The sequence below is a fragment of the Oreochromis aureus genome, linkage group 20, assembly GCF_013358895.1.
Source record: "Oreochromis aureus strain Israel breed Guangdong linkage group 20, ZZ_aureus, whole genome shotgun sequence".
Classification (NCBI taxonomy): Eukaryota; Metazoa; Chordata; class Actinopteri; order Cichliformes; family Cichlidae; genus Oreochromis; species Oreochromis aureus.
The window spans coordinates 23,750,823-23,773,241 of record NC_052961.1 but is presented as its reverse complement, the minus strand read 5'-3'; the positions used below and the strand labels follow the sequence as shown (position 1 = coordinate 23,773,241).

The 22,419-nt window shown below is 40.6% G+C and overlaps 2 protein-coding genes across 5 annotated transcripts; both read right to left on the bottom strand.

The window, feature by feature from the left end:
• Nucleotides 1-1,893: 1,893 nt before the first annotated feature.
• Nucleotides 1,894-9,667, bottom strand: tmem51a (transmembrane protein 51a). The gene is made up of 3 exons (XM_031726500.2): nucleotides 9,484-9,667; nucleotides 5,488-5,947; nucleotides 1,894-5,020 (listed from the first exon to the last, which is right to left on the bottom strand). Exons 2-3 carry the CDS (start codon nucleotides 5,895-5,897, stop codon nucleotides 4,603-4,605), a joined length of 828 nt encoding a protein of 275 aa, XP_031582360.1. The 5' UTR covers nucleotides 5,898-5,947; nucleotides 9,484-9,667; the 3' UTR covers nucleotides 1,894-4,602.
• A 3,441-nt stretch (nucleotides 9,668-13,108) lies between these two features.
• LOC116309674 (kazrin-A-like) lies at nucleotides 13,109-22,144 on the bottom strand. Of its 4 annotated transcripts, none has more exons than XM_039604461.1 (8): nucleotides 20,277-22,144; nucleotides 19,772-19,974; nucleotides 19,531-19,649; nucleotides 17,210-17,441; nucleotides 16,774-16,875; nucleotides 14,894-15,060; nucleotides 14,658-14,799; nucleotides 13,109-14,050 (listed from the first exon to the last, which is right to left on the bottom strand). In XM_039604461.1, the coding sequence occupies exons 1-8, from the start codon at nucleotides 20,329-20,331 to the stop codon at nucleotides 13,892-13,894; spliced, it is 1,179 nt and encodes a 392-aa protein (XP_039460395.1). In that variant the 5' UTR covers nucleotides 20,332-22,144; the 3' UTR covers nucleotides 13,109-13,891. The 4 variants fall into 4 exon arrangements, with proteins under 4 accessions (XP_039460395.1, XP_039460396.1, XP_039460397.1 ...); XM_039604462.1 differs by having other exon boundaries at nucleotides 20,894-22,140; XM_039604463.1 differs by having other exon boundaries at nucleotides 20,902-22,140.
• Between the last annotated feature and the right edge of the window lie 275 nt (nucleotides 22,145-22,419).

Below are 22,419 nucleotides of genomic sequence, written 5' to 3'. Positions count from 1 at the left end.
TGCCACAAGGTGGGGTAGCAAGCCAGTGTGGCAAGCAGTCTGCCCTGAGTCCAGACTGGAAGACAATGCCAGTGCATCTGGAAAGCAGCCATCACCACCAACACAAACCCCCAGAAAGAAACTGCACTCTGCTGTAAAGAAAAGAAACGATAAGACAGAAGTAAAACAGCAGCAAACACAGTCTAATTGTCTAATTGTTGTTTCAATGACTCTAGAACTATCCACTTGCCACGAAGCTCATTATGTGGCACAGTTACAATTGATTTAGAAGTACCATTTAACCTAACAAGAGTAACGAGCTCCAGCCGAAAAAGAAAATTTGAACCCAGGACGATTTTGCACTAAAGTAATAATGCTAGCAATTTCAACAACCTCAGCTCAAACAAAGCCTTTTTTATGTTTTTTACGACTAGAATGCACATCCAAAATAATAAGAATAATAAAAATATTAATCACTGCTGCCTGAGAGTGAATAGAGTTGTGTATCATTGTACCTACACTTGCTCAGTTTGATGCCTCTGGCACAGAAATTGTGACATCTGAATGAAAGGGTTGCTTGCATTGCTCTATTAGTCAAAAACATAGAAGCACCCTCAGACAAAGCCTTGATTCTTGACTTCACCTTGTTTTCCCCTGCAGCTGCAGGCTCTCCATGCTGTGGTGAACTTCAGCTCTGGCGAGGGCTCCAGTGTCTTTCAAAAACCAGCTCCCTTTAGCCAAGTGAGGTCCTACCGTACAACAACTGCATCAACAACGTGGTGAACAGCTTCCTATTGTGATTACTTCACACACATTAACAATGCGACACTGAGCTGACAAAAGTACTGACTCACAAATACAGGAAGGGTGTTTTAATTATGTAAACCATTATGTATGGTTTACTTTTTAGATTATAAACAACTACTGACAAGACAACTTGATTATGTTTGTCAGTATTAAGAAGGACTTTGATTTCTGACGTGGTTTTTGTCAGTAAAATTAAGCTGTTGCGTTTCAGAATAAATGTCAAATATATAATCATGTCCTTGAAATTTGGTGACATAAAAGCATCTAGATTTTTTGATATATTATAGGCCACTTCATTAGTTACACCTTGCTAGTGCCAGTTTGGACCTCCTTTCGCCTTCAGAACTTCCATTATTTTTCAAGGCATAGATTCAACAAGGTTCTGGAAACATGCTTCAGATTTCATGTTGTGTACACCGGACTCTGACAGCATCATCTGAATGTCAGATCAAGCATTGTCTTCAATCTTCTATTCTCCAATTTAGTTGATTCTATGCAATTTTTAGCCTCGGATTCCTGTTCTTAGCTGGCAGGAGTGTCTTTCTGTGTGGTCCTATGTACTTTAAGGTTCAACGTGCAGAGATGCTCTGAATACTCTCTGAAGAGATTATTTGAGTTACTGTTCCCTTCCTATAAGCTTGAAGCAGTCTGGCCATTCTCCTCCGACCTCGATGCCGCTCACTATTTTCTCTCTTTCAGACAATTCTCTGTAAACCTCAGAGATGACTGTGTGGGAAAATTCCAGTAGATCAGCAGTTTCTGAATTACTCAGACCAGCCCATCTGGCACCAGCAGCCATGCCACGTTCAAGTCACTTAAATCAAGTTTCTTTCCCATTCTGATGTTCAGTTTGAACTCCAGCAGGTTGTCTTGACTATGTCTACGTATCAAATGCACAACTGCTACCATGCCATTGGCTGATTAAATATATGTATGAACAAGCAACTGATGTGCATGCAATGCTGTGAATGTGCAAGTTAAGTATAAGAGAGAAAACAAGAATTTTAAGTATTCAACAGATTATGTTGAGCAGCATAAATGCACAAAGATATAGTTGCAGAACACCAATTAACAAACACTTATTTTATTTTTTATAAAATATGAATGTGATAAATGTGTTTTCAGTCTTCAGAAAAAAAAAATCATCAAAAAAAGTAAACAAAAGCAACCCCCCCCCAAATTACAAATTATCATATAAATGCATGGTTTCACAGTGTATCTAAAATAAAAAACAATAACAATCAAGCAATAAAAAAAAAAAAAAAAATTCAATAAATGAAACTGACAACATTTTTTTCCAGGAACTCATCTATATACAATTATAAAACTCAGTTATGTAGTTAATTGGTCATTAGCAAATGAGGTACAGCGTTCATGTCTGCAGCACAGGACGTGGTTTTATAAAAAATTTTAAAAAAAAAATCTAGATGAATTGCAATAACTGATCTCTAGTGACATGATAACTGTGCAGTATATTATATAGTCAGCTGGCATCCTTCTGCATTTATCTTATCAGAAACAATATAAAACTGGATAATGAAGATTCCAGTTGAAAATGACACTTTCCTCACATAAAAACAAAGTGAGCTGTGCAACTTTACAATATTAGTAACATTTAATGCAATTAATAAGTCATACAATTAAGCTTCAGCTGTTCATAGAGTCTGTCACAACGAAGAAATCAAAGTGTTTATACAGCTGCTGATTGAACTTCAGACTTATCCAGCTCAAACCATTCCCAACGCATTGGCGTGTCTTCTATTTCGGCTCCTTTTGCTGCACACTTTTAACCGAAGGCAAGGATACGAGTCGAGCCTCGATCGGCAAACAAGTGAGAATAGCTGGTGTTATGTTGGCACAGCTGCACACAGTCACAGAGTCTTTCTGTTGGCCGTCTAGAACGCGAACAAAAACAAGCCCAGAGAAGCAGACTACACTGCCGCTTTCACAACTCGCCGTTCACCATGGCTACAGGCAAAAGCTCTCGACTATTCACATGTCCCGTCCATTTGCCTCAGACACTTCCTACTGTGTTTGCTGTAGAGCATTGCAATGCTACATTCAAAGAGCAAGACTAGAGCTGAATCAGGTTCCACCAACGTGAATGAGATGTTTCAGGAAGTGCTCTTCTGAGTAGAAAGGTGTTTAAACTGCACTTTACTGCATACAGCTGAAGGGCAAACTTGCAATTAGCTGCCACTGCCAAAAGACTCCATAAAACGAGAGACCTTGAGTTTCCCGGAAAATGTCTTCTTCCTAGAAAGTCTCTTCTCTTGAACCATCATGACTTTAATGCCGGCAAATCCTGCTGCTTTAGTGTAAACATGAGTTTTAACGATTACGACCTCCCAAGGGTTAAATCGGACCAGGGCCTTGTGCTCTTCCCCGTCACCAGACATCCTCCCATCCTCATCCTCTCCCTAAAACACATTTGGCCAGTTTATGCCTGAAACACCCATGGCTGTACCTTAGCAAACAGTTTAGTTTAGTACAACCTGTATGCCAGCTGCACTGTATGACTGGCTACATGTTTGAGAAGTTGTTAGACAAGCACAGTTTTTTCTGGTTCCTCTTCTCATCTAAATTCTGATTAATACAGTTCAATAACTCAGTAAATGATACTAAAACCAGCAATGCACTGATTTTGGACCATTTCACAGTTAGCAAAAGAAAAAGCAAAGAACCAACAACCTGGACAACTTAAAAAGTTGAACAGTATCCTTCAGCTAGCCTCTGTTTCACCTGCCTTGGGTGGAGCAAACCTGCAGAGTGATTCTTTTGCCTTTCAAAAGAGAAACACAAAACTAGGATTTCTATTTTGTGAGAAATAAACATACTACCGTGAAACCATAACCAAAGATTCAACAAGGGAGGCTTGAAATGCAGCAGACAGATGCTAATAAAGCTTTGTTTCATGTTGGTTTAGTAGCAAAGCTTCCGAATGAGTATCATTGAGTAGATACCTCACTTTAAAATGTGTAAAGAAACCCCCAGTACCAGGTTTCAGCTTTTTGAGGCAGAGAGATGAAAGAAACCCTCCAAATCAAAGTCCAGTAAAACAGAAGCCATCATTACAAATGTAGAGAGACTGGATCTACAAAGCTCTGCAGACTCTCACACACGCCAATTAAGACACATCGAAGTTCATTTGATCCTAACCTCGAGAGGGCCAGGGGTGGGAGCAATACTACAGATAATGAGGGAGAGTTTCTATGCAGCCTGATTCAGGTCGAGCCACCAAAGTGCATACAATTCTCAGGCGCTGTGGAGCTTACAATTGGTAAACTACAGGCGGTGCTGGTCCTAAGCATTCCAAGTCCTAAATGGTAGCTATATCTATTTAAATCCTCAAAACTTCACCCCGCCCCCCCCTCTCGTGTCTTATGCTCTCTTTCACCATCAACTCACCCATACAGTCAGTGTACAGTGGAGGCCAGTAACATAAAGGTAATTTATTAACAGAAACCTACTATAATAATGTTTAAAAAAAAACAAAAAAAAAAACAGCATGTGCAGGGTCCTCAATCCAATGTGCCACAGTCTGACAAAGATGTGTCACAGTAAGCAAGGATGCAACATGTCTGTCCTTTACTGCCTGTATCCACTTCAGAGATCCAAAGTTTTCTTCCGTTCAGTGCTTCGGATTTCTTTGGCATGATGATTACTGTTGAACAGAGAATGTATTTTAATGCAAAGTGCCACTGACCGCATTTTTCAAAAAGCCATATTCCAGGTCTTGGCTTGCAAAGGCTGATCAAAATCCACAGAAGATGATCGAAATTCCACCGAATCGTTCCAAACATTATCAGGTCCATCTTAAAGCGGCGGCACTTTATCCTCATACTGCGGCGGTGGGGTGAGTGGTTCAATACTGAATCCAGCTGTGGGCTGAGAGTTATCAATGTTTTTCATGTGCAGCTTCTCCGATTTAATCCTGCGGATACTGATAGGGAGAAGCTTAAGGTTATTTTTCCCAGGTCTATGGTTTGATGCAGAAACAGCAGCAGCAGGAGGACCACTCGAATCCACGGCAGGCTGAGATCTGCCAACTGTGCCAACTGTGCCCTCTGACCCCTCGTTCTCATACTGCACACCATCCACTTGCACCAGGTCGTCATAGGAAGGCAGCTGGGAGATGCTCGGGCGAAGGCTGCTCTGAGTGACGGGGTACTGGCCACTGCATACCGCCTCCTCGTAGGTGGGAACCGCATAACGCTGGGCTTGCTGCTCAGCACTGTAAACATTTATGGAAATGCAAGAATAGAAATGGTCATTTTAATTACACATACTATATAAATGCATACACAGTATAATCACACACTGACCAGTCCTGCACTAGTGTTGACTCACGTGAGTAAGAGAGGATATAGCTTACATCAGTGTTGACAAAGTGATTGCCCTGATGTCTAACCCTGATTTTTACACTGCTGAAAAAGAATTTCAGCTACTGTGAGAATAAATGTTGTCGTCTTTAAAGAAATTCTTGAGCAGGCAATAAAAACCAGAAGCAGATCTTTCTCATATGCTTTCAGGTTAAACAAAAAACTCTCTGGGATGGAGCATGCTGAATACAATTAACTCAAGTTGAGATTCTCTTAATAGACACAAAAAACCAAAAAGAAGTCATCTTGGGAAAAAAACCTAAATTTTTAAAGGAGGTCCAAAAGTGATTTAGTCAGTCATGGCTGTCATGAAACTCACGTTTCTCTTTGCTCCTGGTCCCTTCCTGGTGCTCCACTGTGGTTCTGGGCCTCCTGGAGTCGTTGCTCCCTCCGTTTGTTTCTCATTCCCAGACATAATGACAGTAGGAGCATAGCCACTCCGCAGCCCGTCAAGACGAAGGCCACAGAAGACGCCTTATTTTTCCTGCTATCACCTGCTTGGTTGCCGCTGCTGCTGCTATTGCCAACTGGTGTTGCAGGTACCACACTCCACACAATCATCACAATACCAAGGGCAATAAGCCCAACCCCCAAAGCACACAGGGCATACTGGGAACCGGAGTTTCCATTGATTTCGCCGCTGGTGTTGTTGTTGCTGTTGTTATTGTTACTGCTACGAGCCCGTACGTGGCCAAGAGTGTCTGGTGGTCCACCCACAGTGGAACGCATCTTGGCAGTCCTTAGATTTCAGTCAGAGCAGCTGCAGACGAAGTCAGAAACTGTAGAGGGAAAGATACAAGGGGGTGGACACAGAATGAAAATCCCGAGAGACAGAATATGTCAGAGAACAGAAGAGAAAAAAAAAAAAAAACATTTAAAGTTTCTAATGTGGAACTATTTTCTGTCTGTGAGGTTGTGTTTCAGTAACATCAGTAGATGAAGTCTCTAAAGGATATTGACTGTTATCCAAAAGGTAAAAGCCGAGTCTTGCAGAGGTAAAGTGTGAAGAAGAAGAAAAGAAAAAAAAACAAAAAAAACAACAACCCCACACACACTTTTTCATCCGTTATGCTGAAAAGGCAACTGATACAAGCAGAATTTCTCTCCTAAAAATTGTATCCAGACTTAAACAGAATTTTCTGTTGTTGGACAACTTTTATACTTGGAGAGGTATAAAATGTGAGGCACGTCAGCGTTCAGCGCGCTGCACATATTGGCTGCCTGACAGAGATACACAAAGTTAGGCAGGGCTATTTGTCCTGATTGCTTTGGCCTTTGCACAGCTACAAAAAGGTCATTTTCCTAATCAATACTGGCACACAGTAGGGAAGGGAATTTTTTTTTGTTTTTTTGTTTTTAAAAACAGCATGGATTAAACCTGCCAGGGACAAGAGGCTTGCACTCCAGCTTTAAAAACTGTTAGCTTCATTTAGGGAAATGGTCAAATTCAGATCAAAGTGTTGACCCACAAGTAGGGCTGCCACGATTAGTCGACTAGTCACGATTACGTCGACTATCAAAATCGTCGACGACTAATTTAATAGTCGACGCGTCGTTTGAAGCTTTGTAAGATCACAAAAGACGCAGGAATAAGTAGTAGGATTTGAGAGTGTAATAACGGACTGAAACAGAAGATGGCAGCACTGCATGTACAAGGATGCCAGCTGCCGTTAAAGGCAAAAGAAGAAGAAGCTGTGTCCCAGAATTCATAGCGCGGCCCAGCTCAGTTTCCAGCATTGGCGGCAGCTAGTTAGTTTTAATATTACTCTTATTATTCTTTCTGGGTCACAAAATAAATGTCTAACAAGTTTTTTTCAGGCGAGAATGTAGCTGTGTAAACTTCAAATATCTGCTCAGTTTATCAAGACACCACATATTTTCAAAAGCGCTCAGACGTTTTTGGAGATGTCTGTTACCCACCAGCTCGATAGCTAGCCGGGGCTCTAGGCTCACTAGAGCCGGTGAGAACACCAGACTCCGGGCAAATCGTTTTCAAACCCACCGCCGTCTTTCACTACTCAGGTTAAACATGATGTATAAGTCACTTAGATAACTGAAAAATGTTATTGTTTGGCTTTTTTTTAGTATTTTATTTGTTCCTGGGTAAATCGGTTTGGCTGAGATCAAAGTTAGTTTTACACAGCTGAATAAATGTCAAGCAAACAACTGATTATCAGAAGTGTGAGATGCTTGAGAACATACTTGGTGTCCTGTTATATTTTAGATAGCAAGGAGCAGACGGCTGAGTTTATTAAACTCCACCGAAACAATCTGCAGATTTCATTAAAATGTAATAAACTATCATCTTGTCTTTATTTTTTTAGTTAGCACATACCTTAAACACTTAAAGCTGTAAGCTAATGATAGTTATATAAGAGCAGATGCATGCTGGTGCAATAAGCTGTACGTTTTACGTCCAATGGATGCATGATCTGATTAGTCGACTAATCACAAAAATAATCTGTGACTAGTCGACTATCAAAATAATCGTTTGTGGCAGCCCTACCCACAAGTAAGTAATAAAGTTATAGATGACACTCCTGAACCAAAATTATTAAATAAATATATACACACACACACACACATATATATATATATATATATATATATATATATATATATATATATATATATATATATATATATATATATATATATATATATATATATATATATATATGACAATGCATTTATAGTGAGGAGATCAGTATAGTGAGGGTTTAAGCCTCACCTTACGCCAAAATAGTTGAATATATTGGAAATTTGGCAGTGATCTAAAAAAGAAAAATCTGACATATAAAGGAGCTGATCATCATAATTTCTGGACATATTAAGTTCCTCACCAGCTCTGAACACTCCGTTAATGTGTTTCTGAGGATGAATTATGAGCCTCCAAATCCCCCTATCCCCTTTTCTGAGCCGCAGTAGCAACAAGTTGTAGTAGCAGGAAGCCTAACTCAACTCTCAATAGTTAGAGCTCTCCTTAATAAATAAACGTCATTTTTCAAGGTATTACCAAACATGTTGCTTCTGTCCAGAGATTTGTTCTTTATATGCATCCATTTTTCAAAGAAACCTACAGAACATAACATTCACTGAAGCAAGATTTTATCAAGGCCACTTCCAGTAGGTGTGCTGAATGGTAAAAAATTTACAGCAGACTCACAAAGTCACTTACGTCACATAAGGAACTAAACTCAGCACTTTAAATGGGCAGATAAAGACCATTACGGCCTCTGTAAAAAAAAAAAAAAGCTGTACAACATTATTATCCCGTAATTTACATGGAAATATACAGGGTTTCTGTGTCAACCTACTTTTTTTTAATAATACAATTATAATAAATGGGCAGTTTTTTGTTCATATTTAAAACCATAACCAAACATTAAATCAAACACTGCCCTACAAATTAAAATAATTCTCTGAAGTGCGGTGAGCATGACTAATGAGCACACTTGCACATGTGCTGCATGATTTTATCTTGCATGCTTTAGAAAGTACAGGACGACTACTAGGGACTGTAAATAAATTTGGACAAAAGTCCAAAAGAAATGACCTCGAACCACTCAGGAATGTCATCGTGAAAGACCCATACTATGGATCCATCCATGGATACAATAATAACAGTCTGTCTGGTTGGTAAACGTGCCCAGACCTGCTGCACTCTAAAGTAGCCAATTAAGTGAGCCCCCCTCCTCCCCATTCCCTTTCTAAGGAATGCATGGCATGAGAGTGAATCCAGCTCATCATAACAGCTGGGCAAATGCATATACCACGTCCTACTTTTCAAAAAGTTGTGCAGCTGAGACGTGCAAAGTAAGGAGGTCACATATTATTGACTTGCTCAGGGGTAGTTACAGTCCAATCTAACAGGTTTATTTCACCAAACAACGCAGTAAGACATTAACAGGCCTGCCCACTAGAAAAACAAACAATCACTCCACAGGCCAGGGCACAACATATTTCTACTGATGTTGTCGTCATTGTCACCTAATCTAAAAAAAAAAAAAAAAAAAAAAAAAAAAAACTCAACTCTAAACTAAACCAACTCAAGCCACTAGTATAACTTTAGCACTCGGGTGAGTTGTACTAAATATGACTCACAGCTGAAAAAAAAAATGCCCGCGTTCGTCCCAACAATGGGACTCTTTCTTACTTTGAACCCGGGAGATAAGTATTGAGGAAAACTAAAACTCTCGGACAAACACCCTTTAAGAATAAATGATTAAATAAAGAGTCGCCAGTGTAACTTTTAGTAACATACAGCGATACATAGTAACACTTCAGCGAGGCACTTTAACGACGTTCCACTCACCTCTGCATCCTAAGTGACTCCTCTTCGTCTTCTGCCCGAACTTGGGAGCTGCGCTGTTTATTATCGCACTCTGTCGACACTGGCACGACTTTATGAGGCATAATTTGGTGACAAATAACGGTTAACGACCAGGAACTTTCCTCTGAGAAGGATGGGCCCGGTCACAGAGAAAGCCGGAAGGAGGGGGCTCCAGCCACTTAGACTTCCAGTTTCATTAACTCTTTCGCTCTCGGCGCGTTAATAGACGGAGTCAGGGTGGTTCTTCACTGTCACACATGCTGTCCCCTCCCCTTATCTCCTATACAAAAAGCCGGGAAATACACTTTGACAGTTAATGATCTATTATTGCTTGCGACATAAAGCAGATGGGAAACATTTTTTTGCAAATGCACAAAAATATAAACCGGAAACATCTGGCCTTCGCACATCGCCTTAATGACTTAAAAGACAAAAGACCTGTTTAATACTGAAGTCAATTTGATTGCAGTTTAACAGATAGGCGTTAAGCCAACAACAACAGACCACCTTGTTGTAATTTACTAACACACAACCAGAGCTAAATGGATAAAAAACACACGTACATAAGGTAGAAAACTAAGCTTTCAACCCAGCCTAGAGTAATAAAATTAATGGGTAATAAAATTAATGATGACATTTACAGTTTCAGGGTCCAGGACAAGGTTTAGGTTGATTGCTTTCCCAAGAGACTCGCCCAGTTAGGCATGGCAGTGTGATAATAAGCATTCATGCGCATAATGTCCCTGGAGTTGAAGCATTTAAATGAAACTGCATTTTGCAGTTTCGATGGATGGATGGATGGATGGATGGATGGATGGATGGATGGATGGATGGATGGATGGATGGATGGATGGATGGATGGATGGATAGATAGATAGATAGATAGATAGATAGATAGATAGATAGATAGATAGATAGATAGATAGATAGATAGATAGATAGATAGATAGATAGATAGATAGATAGATAGATATTATGTGGTAGGAATAGGAATCTAGCCATCAATATCAGTCATTAGATCATTTATCTCCTCCTGTGGTCAGCTGGGATAAAAAGCTGGCCACAGGAGGAGATAGATGTCACTAATGTCAAGACACTAAACCTTCTCACAATGCACAGAGTGCTCCACCCGAAGTCAAATACCCTGAGGCTATATGAGCAATAGAAAGAGAGAGGGCGTGGATTAGTGAGTGTGAGCCATATTCCCGGATGAAGCATGGAGAATTCACAAATACATCAGGAATATTTCCCCCTGAGATGAGCTGTTCCAAGAATGCCTCGGGCAGCTGAAGACAGATGGTGATTAGGAACAGGAAGGGGAACTATAACAGAGGACCTGAAAGGGATGTACCATCAACAGACAGAGGAAATGGCTGATATCAAAAATGGCTGGAAAAGGACCACTTAAAGGACAACACAGAAGTCTGATCATGTCAGAACAAGAACAGGCCCCATGCCCCAGATCCATAGACACAGAAGCCAACATCACCCAATTTGCAGACTGTGCAAAGGTGCCCCAGAACCACACACACTGATAGGCACAGCCAAGTAGCTGGGATAGTGTACAGGAACATCTGTGCTGTATATGGACTAGAGGTCCCCAATTTCCAATATGAAACACCATTAAAGATGGTAGAGAACAACAGGGTTAAGGTCCTGTGGACAGACAACAACTCCTAGCCAGCAACCAGACATAGTGGTGGTTGACAAGGAGCAAAAGACAACAGTTGTGATAGGGCCTGCAATCCCAAGGGACAGCAACATCAAGAACAGGGGGCACGAGAAAACAGAGAAGTATCAGGGACTGAAGGAACAACTGGAGCAGATGTGGAAGGTTAAGTCCAAAGTGGTACCAATGTCACAGTGTAAGAGCTGTAACCCCCAAATCAGAAGAGTGGCTTCAGCAGATTTCAGGATCTGGATCTGGAGCCTTAAACTCCCAGGCATGTGTAGGTGTGTGTATGCTATTAATAACAATTAAAGCTCAAAGTCATTTTCAAAGACAAGGCCTACCTGTGTAACTCAAGGGAGTGGCAGGAGGAATTTCTCTCTTTGCCCTTTTTTTATCTTCAGCATACACAGTAGTTTGCATGAGTCATTCCAATCTCAAACAGATTAAAAATTATCTGTAAAAATGCAAATGATTTGTTGTTTTACAACCAGTGAGATTATTAAACGTCAGAGACACAGCCCTGTTTCAAGTCCTGGTAATCAATTACTTTTACTTCTTCTTTGTAAATTTACCACCTACTGGCAGTCGCACCTTTTTAGCCCTTTGGACTGGGAAATGCAACCCTGAAGATTGATCCTGCCCACACTGGTGATGTAGATGGGCTTTGGCTATTTATTTAGTCATTCGTCTGTATGATTGTGTATGTGTAATATGTCACTGATATGTTGGAAGATAAAAGATGAAAAAAACAAAGGGTTTCACTTTGCTCTGCTTCATTGTTTCAGTGGTCCCCCTGTCTCAGCTTGCTAGAATGAGGACTGAACTGGTTTACTCTAATGACAAAAGCACTTGTGACCTTGATCAGTCACTGCATTGTTCCTTTGTCATTCTAGGCTCCTGGGAAATGTTCTTCCTCCTAAGCTTTTGTCTGGATCCTCTGTTTCATCAAATACAAACTCACACGACTCAAGGACAGAAATGTATGTGAACAAATTGTGACTCTGGTGGTCTAAATTAATCCCTTATCACTGCCAGCGTGTAATCAAATATGATGGCAGTTCCAAAAGACAAATATCACTGTAAACTGTACTAATTTAGATGGCCACGTAGGCTTGGGTGTAGCAAATTAACCACACAGGCTATAAATTAGACATAGCTCTAGTATAAATACCAGCATTTTAACTTTTCTCATCAAGTAAACCCATCCAAATCTACTGGCATGTAACTGTTGATCTTAGTTTAATGGTGCTTGCACACTAAATATTTCCAAGCAGGTAAGTGAGTTCCCTCATCATTATCTTTTAATGTCTCACAGTACAAAATGGCTTTACCCAACCAACCCTTGGTGGATTACAGGAAAGGCTTTAAGTCAGGCAGGGCGTCTAGCCTGAGGGGGGCCGTCTTTATTTGTGCTGTGTCATGCGACTATGGCACAAAGGTTTGAGTCATCATGAGTAAGAGGAGGAAATTGCACCGTGAGGAACTGTCACAACAGAGACTTGAGTTAACGTGTCTGACAGGGAGTACAGAGCTGCATGATAGCTGTCCAAAATATCATCGATAGATCAGTAAAATGCGAAGGTTATGGCAGATTTTATTGCGGGCACTGTTTGAGTTACAGTGGACGCTGCCTCATGGAAATAAGAGGGGTTTTTTTCCTCAGTGACACTTTTACCGTAATAGTGGAGACTCACTACAATATTATTAGCATACTTTTCTCTGATCTTTATGGATCCTTTCATTTTCTTTTATTCCCACCTTTATAAGCGCATACAGCCATTTTATTCTTTGTGCTGAGCAGTGGAGCTTTGCAATTTATTGGGATTCTATTTTTCTAGACCAACCCTCCTGCTCCTATCATCAACATGCTTTTTTTTCTCCCCAGATTGTCCTCTGGCATTCATTGATATTCAGATGGATGCAACTAGTCACATATATATTTTAGACACCATCTTTATTTCATTTCAGTGAGCACTTTCCTTTTCACAAAAAAATACACGCTCACACATCACAGCTCAGCAGTCTTTTTCTTTGTTGTTGTTGTTGGCATTGCTCAGATATTTTATGTTTACTGCACAGTATAAAACATCAGAAGAGGTGCTACATTTGCTTTGACACAACAGTGTAAATGTGCGAGATGAAAAATGACCATCAAACATAGATTCTAAAATTTTTAAATTCAGTTCAAGTCTTTTTAAGGTTTTTTTTTTTTTTTTTTAATGCTAAGTCACATTGACAAGGCATCACAAACGGCAGAATTGAATGAGACAAGAGCCACTTACACGGATATGAAATATGAAACTTTTTCTTTTTTACATTTTGTCATCAAGTGCTCTGTATAATACAAACAGTCATTTCCCTCACTAGTCAAAAAACAAAACAAAAACATTTCAGTTAGTTACCTCCTGGTGTACACACAAGAATATAAAAATATATAGCTCGAGTCCTTCATAGTCATCTTAATTCTGGCATTGGGGGAGGGGCGCTTACTGTCCTCAAAGATGCTAAAACTTCCCAAAAAACAGGAAACTTGTAAAAAAAAAAAGAAAATGAACAACATTTTCCTTGTTACAAAGTGCAAGCTGTCCTGTAAAGGCTCATTTTAAGATAAAAAAAAATCACCATCCCATGTTTGCGTGCACATGGATGACAAATGTCCATGTTGTACATTTAGCTGTCATGAAGTGAATGACTGGTACTGGTAGAACTCTGATGACATCACACATTGGTGACCTCGATGCTGGTGTAACCACGGATGGGGCTTCCTTCTGCCCTGGGCGGAGTGTGATCTCGAACCTCTCTAGGCAGGGAGCCATAGCTGCTATGGCAACTCAAGTCCCGCCCATTGCGAGCTTTGGGACTAAATCCTGCTGGAGGCTAGAACAGAAACAATGTATCCATTACTACGAATGACAAACAATGTATAAAGATGAATGCAGCTTCTGGGCCTGAAAAGTGAAATTGGGGTGTAATGCTATCATATAGCATGATGCCTGTTTTGCACATTTTTGCCCTATTTAGAGTCAGTTAGCCTTAGGGCTTAGCTACTTCATGACTGACAACTTGCTGCAATAGGGGCAAAGCAGTGTCTGGGGTTTCTCATTCAGATCCACACCTTGTTGATGATGTCATGATGTCAGCGTTAAAAAAAAATCCAAGACCGCAACAACCAAAATGCTCAGGTGGAGGCTTCATAAAGGTATCCACCTTTTATGTACAGTCTACACTTTCCCATTAGTTGTGGTCCCCCTGATGGCATAGCTTATACTTACAGTTAATTTAATAATCAGTAATTGATTTGGTTAATCAATCAAACCTCTCTATCTTCCTTCTTATTTACATGTCTTGCAGGCTGCTCTAGCAATATATTCAATACCCAAGTAATGCTGCAGAGCTTCATTATCGTCACTGTGCAGTTTCTCAACACTCTAAGCTCTTCTGCGCTACAATACGGCTAAAATTGAGGGAAGAACTTTTTCCCCACCTTCACAGCCCTCCTTCTCAATGAGCCTTCTTCATCGGTGTGCCGGGCAGTGGAGGTGGGAGGTCTGCCCAAAGAGTTCTGCCGAAGGAGGATAGGTGGTGTCCCCAGACCTAAATGCTCGTATTCCTGTTTGGCATCCACGCTGCAGAAAGCATGGGAAAGATCAGTGTGACGGGGGAAGCCAAAATAGTAATTAAAGACAGTAGAAAACACATCCCTGTGAATTTTCCTGTCACCTGGCTTGGCCAATTAGTGTTTTCATCTCTTCCACAAGGTGTCGGCGAACCATGTGCTTGCTGCTGGGGATTCCTAGCACCGTTGCCATCGTGTCAGTGTTGAAAGTGGGGTCTAGCACCATGACAGCCCCATGAACGCCACTGTTTAGGAGATTCTCAGCAAACTCCTGCACAGGCAGAAAAGGCAAGTACAGAATAGTAATCTTATTTGTTCATAACATCAAATCTAAAATTCTTGTTTGAGTCAAAGAGGATATTGATACTGATTCTTTTGTCTATATCAGTAGAAGTTCCAGCTCCCTGAGGAGTTTAACCGGACGTCATCCAGACATGTTTATCTGTACACACCCGGAGTGTGATGGGACAAAGGCTGTAATCTGGCAGGTGTTGTAATCAACTGGTAGCAGTTCAAAAGTAAATGGCAAAGACCTGCTATCACTTCGTGGAGTTATGGAGCACAGAGCAAACACAGTCTTTATGTGGCAGTGCGTTTATACAACACAAAACAGTATTGTTGCAGCCCCAGCAGGCCTGCTATGTTTTATTGTCTGAGAGTCCTGCTGCTCACTTCCTTGAATCAGGTGCCTCCCCCTTTCTGCTGTGGGGCCAGATAGATATGCACTCAGCTGACTCAGCTTAGCAATTATAACTGAGAGTATAAAAGCTGAGGGGAGCCACAACTAAGCACCAGTGGTTCACCTGTGTACAAAGGGTTGTCTTTGATTTATTTATTGATTAAACGCTTTTCTTTGCCCACCAAAGGCTTCGCTTTTCTCTCGTTTGTATTTTGTGTCCTTGACAGAAACAGCACTTTACCCATCTCTTTAAAGTTTTTAATATAATCTTGTTTTGCCTCATTCCCGAAAAGTAATGGAGTACAAATACCCAGTTAAGATACTGAAGTGGAATTTTCAGGTGTCATTACATAACTTGAATCTGTATTTTTTTCACCACTTTTTACTTTTATTCACTACATTTCTACACAAATACCTCTACTTGCTGCATCGTACATTTTTGTAACAGCCTTATTATTGTAGGTTCAAGACATTTGAAGGGTGTTACTATTCCACATCACTGCGCATCTTCCAGACATCAAACCAATTTGAGGCTAAATTGAGGAAACAGTAACACATAAAAGGCCATTTTATTGGTCTATCCATCACTGGTGCTTATCACACACGACAAGTGGTACAAACATATAACATATGCATCATTTATCGCTTTATACTCAGAGGTTACCTAAGCACTTTTATTTCACATTCAGATGGATGGATCGGGTGTGTGTGATGCTTTGACATATGTGCAGGAGGAACCGGGGAGGATCAGTCAGCCGACCTTCCAATGGTAGACAATTTATACAATTTATTTCATAGTGGTTATTTTCCCGTACACTACCACAACAGCTGATATTAGGGTTCTTTTGCCTGCCAAATCCCACTTTAACCCCTGACTATATTCATTTTCCTGTTTAAATGTGGAGGCCAACTCACCCATCTACAATGTAGGCAGCAGCATATGTTTTTTCTCTGTTTATGTTCAGCATACCAGATGTAATCTAACAAGTGCGTTCCATAATATGACATGAGGTTGAGTTTCCTCTGCATAAAAATAGATGGTATGTGCTCCAAAGAGCTACTTTTAAACTTTAATGAACTTTTATCAGAGTATTTTTAACACAAATATCTGGAAATTCTCTATCACATACCCAGGACATTCTGGGATTCAGACCCAGAACCTCTCTGATTTGTTATGACCTGCAAGGGACGTAACGGTAAACTCTTTAACTTTGCTAAAACTATACTTTTGTTTGCATACAAGTTTGACCTGTTAACCTATTGGCTGACATGTGTTCAAGAATTTTAAGATGAACTTTCTCTCACCTTGAGGTCAATATCTCTGATCCATTTCATGACCCGATGCGTGGTCCATACCAGAGGATCCACATTCTGGTGCTCGCACTGTATCCGGCGAGCCTGTAATGCCTGAAAATCATTTTAACAAGAACTTTTACAGATCTGATCTATTTTTAACTTTACTGTGAATATCACAAAGTACAAAGGAGTGACAAAAATAAAAGACTGAAAATCTAGACCCTTCACCCCTACAGTAAGGAGATACAGTGGCTCGTGCAGTGGTAGAACACGCAGTTTGCATTTACTTATCCTTTTAGGTGGAAGGATCACTGCCAATTAATAAAAGGTAAACTCAAAAGTAAAATCAATGTCAAGCCCCAACACCTTACTATAACCCCTCGCTGTTATTTGTTTTCCTTTAATTTGTCACCCATCAGTGTACTCACTGCCGTTTCTCATTTACCTCCTTGTCAAAATGAAGCAACTGCAGCAGTTCGATGCCCAGCAGCAAGCTGACCTGATGGAACTTCTTGGTGATGTTTAAGTGACGTTCGAGGTCCCGACGCGTCAAAGAGTTCAGGACTCGCCCGTCTATCAAGTGATTGTGAAATGCCTGGGAGTACTGAGGCAAACCCACATCGCTTAACCAAGCTTTTGCCACCCAGTGGTGGTCCATATCCGCAGCCTTGGACAGCCTGCAGACAGACAGCATGAAGAGTTTCTAAGAAATCACATTTTTATCATCACATGTGGGATTTAGCCACAAAGAGTTTGAATTCTACTGACTTTGAGCTACCAGCTTACACCCCCATTAGGCTGAAGTTCCTAACAAGCACTGAATGGATTGTTGCTAAATTCATATTGTATGGTATAAATAATAATAAGTTTGCCATCTCTTGATTTTTCTTCTGATTTTATCATCAGGTTAAAAACTAAACATTCTACCATACTAAAATAAAACTGTGAACATGCTTCACCACCTACCTGATAAACGGTAGCATGTTACTTTTGCTAATGTGGACACACTGTGTAGCTTTAAGAACTACTGAGCTGAACTCAATTATTTTTATTCAATTCAATTTATATAGCACCAAATTACAACAGCAGTTGCCTCAAGGCGCTTTATACTGTATGATAAAGACCCTACAATAACAGAAAGAAAACCTTAACAATCAGATGACCCCCCTATGAGCAAGCACTTGGCAGCAGTGGGAAGGAAAAACTCCCTTTTAATAGGGAGAAATCTCCAACAGAAGTGGGCTCAGGGAGGTGCAGCCATCTGCCACGACCGGTTTGGGGTGAGGAGAAAAGAAGAGAGCAGACTGAGATAGGATAAAAGACACACTGTAGAAGAGCGCCAGAGATTAATTATGACTAATAATGCATTGGAGCCCATCTACATCAGCAGGGAGTGTGTGAAGAGCTTGTTCAGCTTCAAGTTCCTGTGTGTGCACATGGATGCAGATCTCTAGTGAAGCTGTAACACCTTGGAGGTTATGAAAAAGGCCCAGCAGCGTCTCCACTTACTGAGGAGCCTCAGGAGGACTACCCTGAAGAGGGAGCTGCTGCTAACTGTCTTCTACCGCTACTCCATTGAGAGTGTGCTGACATATTGCATCTCTGTGTGGTTCTCGAGCTGCACCATGGCACACAGGAAAGCACTACAAAGGGTCATTAACGTCACGAGAAAAATCACTGGCCGCCCTCTTCCCTCCCTAAAGGACCTCTGCAGCACATGCTGTCTCAAAAGGACATACAAGATCTTGCGGCACTGCAATGCAAATACCTGACACTGGGCCATGTGCAATAAACAGTGCACAGACTGTATATTTTATTCTGCATCAATGTTATTATGTATATATTTTCATTTAGCACCAATGCAGGACAGTAGTCCAATTTTGTTGTACTATTGTAGAAAGTAAAACTGTGCAATGACAATAAAATCTCGAACTGTAGCTATTATTTTAAAAAAGAAGCTGAAAACAGTATTGTTCACAACTGCTGTTAACAAATCAGGTAGCTGTACCATTATTATTGTTATTTTTTCTCTAATTCTATTTTACTCTTTTACTTTTGATTTTATTTTTATCTTACAAAGCATGCTGAACGATTGTGTAATGCCACATAAATAAACTTGCCTTGGCTTTCATCAAAACTTGACTGATCAAGATGCTGATAGTTGGATTAGATTATTGGATAATGATAACCACATGCAGCCCTAAATATCACATATGTAAAGGAACTCACTGCAGAAAGTTTTTGAGGGGATTATTTCTTTGCTTTAAAGCAGTTTCACCGAGAATTCTTCAAACTTTGCACTTCAAGGCCAGAGTAAGGGGGGAAACTGACTCGGGAAAGACATGCTGCTGCTAAATTTTTCAAATGCAATTCTTCAGTGCTTTAGGGTTACTGAACTGAATATTTCAAAACCCAGACACCTTGATCTTAAACCTGCTACTTGGCTAAACTGCCATACAGTGTAACTGTTGGTTAAAACAAATAAGCTTATACTTGCCACATATGTGTTTATGATTCGTACTCGAACAAATTAGACAGTCTTCAGTTTAGCTGACCTGCATGCCCTTCATATGTAGGAAGCTTTCAAGAGCTGTAACAGCCTTGGGACTCTTGCATTTGTTTAAACTTCATGTGTGGTAAAAAGCCAGAAACCAGATCCTTCATGCATTATGTAAATGCACGTACAATAAATCACCGACAGGTGGCCCCCATACACCATTAAGTAACAGGCAGTTTACAATAAGGACCACTATGGCCCTTCCTTACCCTCTACCGTTCTCAACATCTCTGTAATCTTCAATGGCCAGGCGGAGTTTCCGACGATGCATCAAATTGCTGACACCTAGACCCAGCTCCAGGTCTTCATCCGTTAACCCCAGTAAAACCTGCAAAAAACAAACAAACAAACAAAAAAACACTTCACAGGAGGTTAAGCCACTCAGGCCGAGAGTGCTATAAAGTCAAAAACAATATGAAAGCATGTAGAAGCCTGCAGGTGTTGCCATACCTTGCCGCTTTTGACGTTTTCTGAGCAGGTGCGGATGTACATGGGCATCGCCATGACAACCTCCAGCCAGGCCTGCACGGTGCCTGCCCTCCACAGAGACATGGGCGTTGTCCTGGCCAGCTCCACCTGCTGCAGACGGTCGAGCTGGTCCTCTGACCCGTCTGACAGGCTGAGGCGAGTGGGGCTGGAGAGGCTATCCGAGTCTGGGTGGGTGGGTAGACAAATGGGTGATGCAGTTGTGCGTGAAGGCAGAGGTGGCAGTGGGCATAGTGAGCAATGAAAAATAAAAGAAAAAAGAAAAATAAAAAACAACAAAACGTTAATGTGCTGCAACAACAACAACAATATATACATATAGTTTCATATAAAATCAGCCCATTTAAGGGGAAGAGGGAACAAACAAGCTTTTAACGACATCCTAAGCTTTTGGCTGCATGACAGCAAGCCAAGCGTTTGCCAGTAATGCTGTAAACAAAGTTGCAGCTTTTATAAACAAGCTCCTCACTTAAGAAGTCCATTAAACCAGCAGCTGTTTGAGCTGTTGAATTAACATGACTCATCTGTCTAAATTAGCCCGCAGCTAACAGCTCTGTGGAAATATTAAAACATGCAATTAGGAGATGCATGAGAAATGTCGATGCATTAAGAGCACGTCTCCCTCACAATGTTATAATCGACTGTGAGTAAATCCTGACACTTTGAGCGCTGCCTGAATAAATCCCCGCGGTGTTTCAATGTTGCCACGCTAAACTGAGACAAATATTTTCTGTCTCTTTTCATTTTTTGTTAAATTTCAGTTTTCTCAGTATTTCATATGTGGTGGAGTCACGATGAAAAAGAAATATTGGCCCAGAACAGCGTATGTTTTGTTTCATTTTAAAAATGTGAAAGCCATTAAACTAACCCCCGACCAGCGGGTGGCAACCTGGTATCAGGTTTGGACTCGGATGTTGGTACAACATCATGAAATGCTCATCAAGGACTTACTGCAGCACTTACTGTGTTTCCCCCCCTTTTTAAATCTTTTGATACAAATGACACACTTCAAAGTACCCTGTCTTATTCCATAGTTTCTGAAAACCTCAACATTACCCTCAGCACTCAGAATACAGCCATACTTACAGGCTTACCCAGTGAGTGAATGAATGTACTTCAACCAAAACTCCTGTGACCCTAATAAGCCTTGCACAGAAGCATCCACCTGACAGCTCCATGGTAACAGACAGGGCAGCGTGTTTGTTCTCCTTGATGGTCACTGCAATCATCACATCCATAGTTGCTTTTTTTTTATGTTTGTTTGTTTTTTAAAGAAAGTTCAAGATTCTTTTTACAAACTACACAAAAATGGGTTTTTTGTTCCCTCCACTTTCCCCCCTCCACCTAAGTGTCACTTGTAGCAAATAACATGGAAACCCTACTTTTTGGCAGCCTTTACTGTGCCCATTGTGTGTTTACTCAAAGGAGATTCACGACTGGATGGTTCGAGGGTCTGAGTAAACTGATTTTTATTAAACCTGCCTTCGGTAATTCATCTCAAGCTGGATGCTTTTATGTGCTCTCCGAAGAGAGATGCATGAAGCGACCGTACACTTCTAAGTGCCCTTCTGAGAGCAATTCATATTAAGTTGAATAAATCTGCTCTTTTGGTCAAAGATGCATGCTTGTCCGTGTACAAGGTCTGTTTTTCATTCGGAACAGAGTCCTAATAAAGAAAATATCAGTGAGCAGAGCTAGCTATGGTGTGGTATTAATGTAAAGAGCTTTGTGTCCTTTATGAGAGGAGGTAAGTTTTATATGTTTTATAAAAAAATTGTTTGTGAATTGTTTCCTTTTCCTTTAACTACACTTCAGACGAGACACCGAGCCTTAAGTGTGCCCTTCGGTAGCTCATTTAATGGACCTTATTGCTATAATATAGCAGCATTTCTGATACCATGACTGGGGGAAAAACAAATGGATTACAGCTGAATGGATGACATCATCCATGGTGGCTCTTCGCTGCTTCGAGGGAGGATAAATAGAGTGGATAAACTACAAGGCCCCTTTAAGTAACAGTTTGGCATTTTGATTAATAAGATTATTTGCTATCTTGAGAGGCAGATGAGGAAATCAATGCTCATGTCTGAATGATAAATATGGAGGTACATACAGTCTGTTTCCTATCCTCCAGTTAATCAAGGAGTAGCTTCAGCTTGAATTTATTAATAGAATATTTAATGTTTGGTAAATATGCTTATCCTTTTCTGTCGTGCATCGAGAAGGCTTATAAATAAGCTTGTATGGTAAATCCATAAAGTCACAGCCAGTCTTCTTATAGTCCATGCAAAGCTATGATGAGCACCCCTGCTTGTAGATTTATGTTAAGCATTTTAGCAGTGCATTTCCCCCAAACTATACTTAACCACAAAATCAAAAGCAGCCAGTGTTTCTGAGCCAGTGATGCTGAGTATGAAGCTTTACTGTTGGAGTGTATAGGAAATAAAAGAAATTTAGCCCTCGAATGCATTTTAGTGTATCTGTTAGCACTCAACTGTTTCCAAATCCCTGTCGTTAGAGCTAAATTCAACTTGAAGAAGTGCTTAACTCCAAAGGGTTTTTTTTGTGTGATGTTAAGAGTTAAAAGACATCTGCAAACACAGTTTGCAACC

Coding starts and splice junctions, on each gene's coding strand:
- LOC116309674 (XM_031726340.2), bottom strand. CDS start 20,125: ATGTATATATTGTTGTTGTTGTTGCAGCACATTAACGTTTTGTTGTTT. Junction 19,650..19,771: donor AAAACGTCAAAAGCGGCAAG/GTATGGCAACAC, acceptor TGTTTTTTGCAG/GTTTTACTGGGGTTAACGGA. Junction 14,051..14,657: donor TGAGAAGGAGGGCTGTGAAG/GTGGGGAAAAAG, acceptor TTTCTGTTCTAG/CCTCCAGCAGGATTTAGTCC.
- tmem51a (XM_031726500.2), bottom strand. CDS start 5,897: ATGCGTTCCACTGTGGGTGGACCACCAGACACTCTTGGCCACGTACGG. Junction 5,021..5,487: donor GACCAGGAGCAAAGAGAAAC/GTGAGTTTCATG, acceptor AAATGTTTACAG/TGCTGAGCAGCAAGCCCAGC.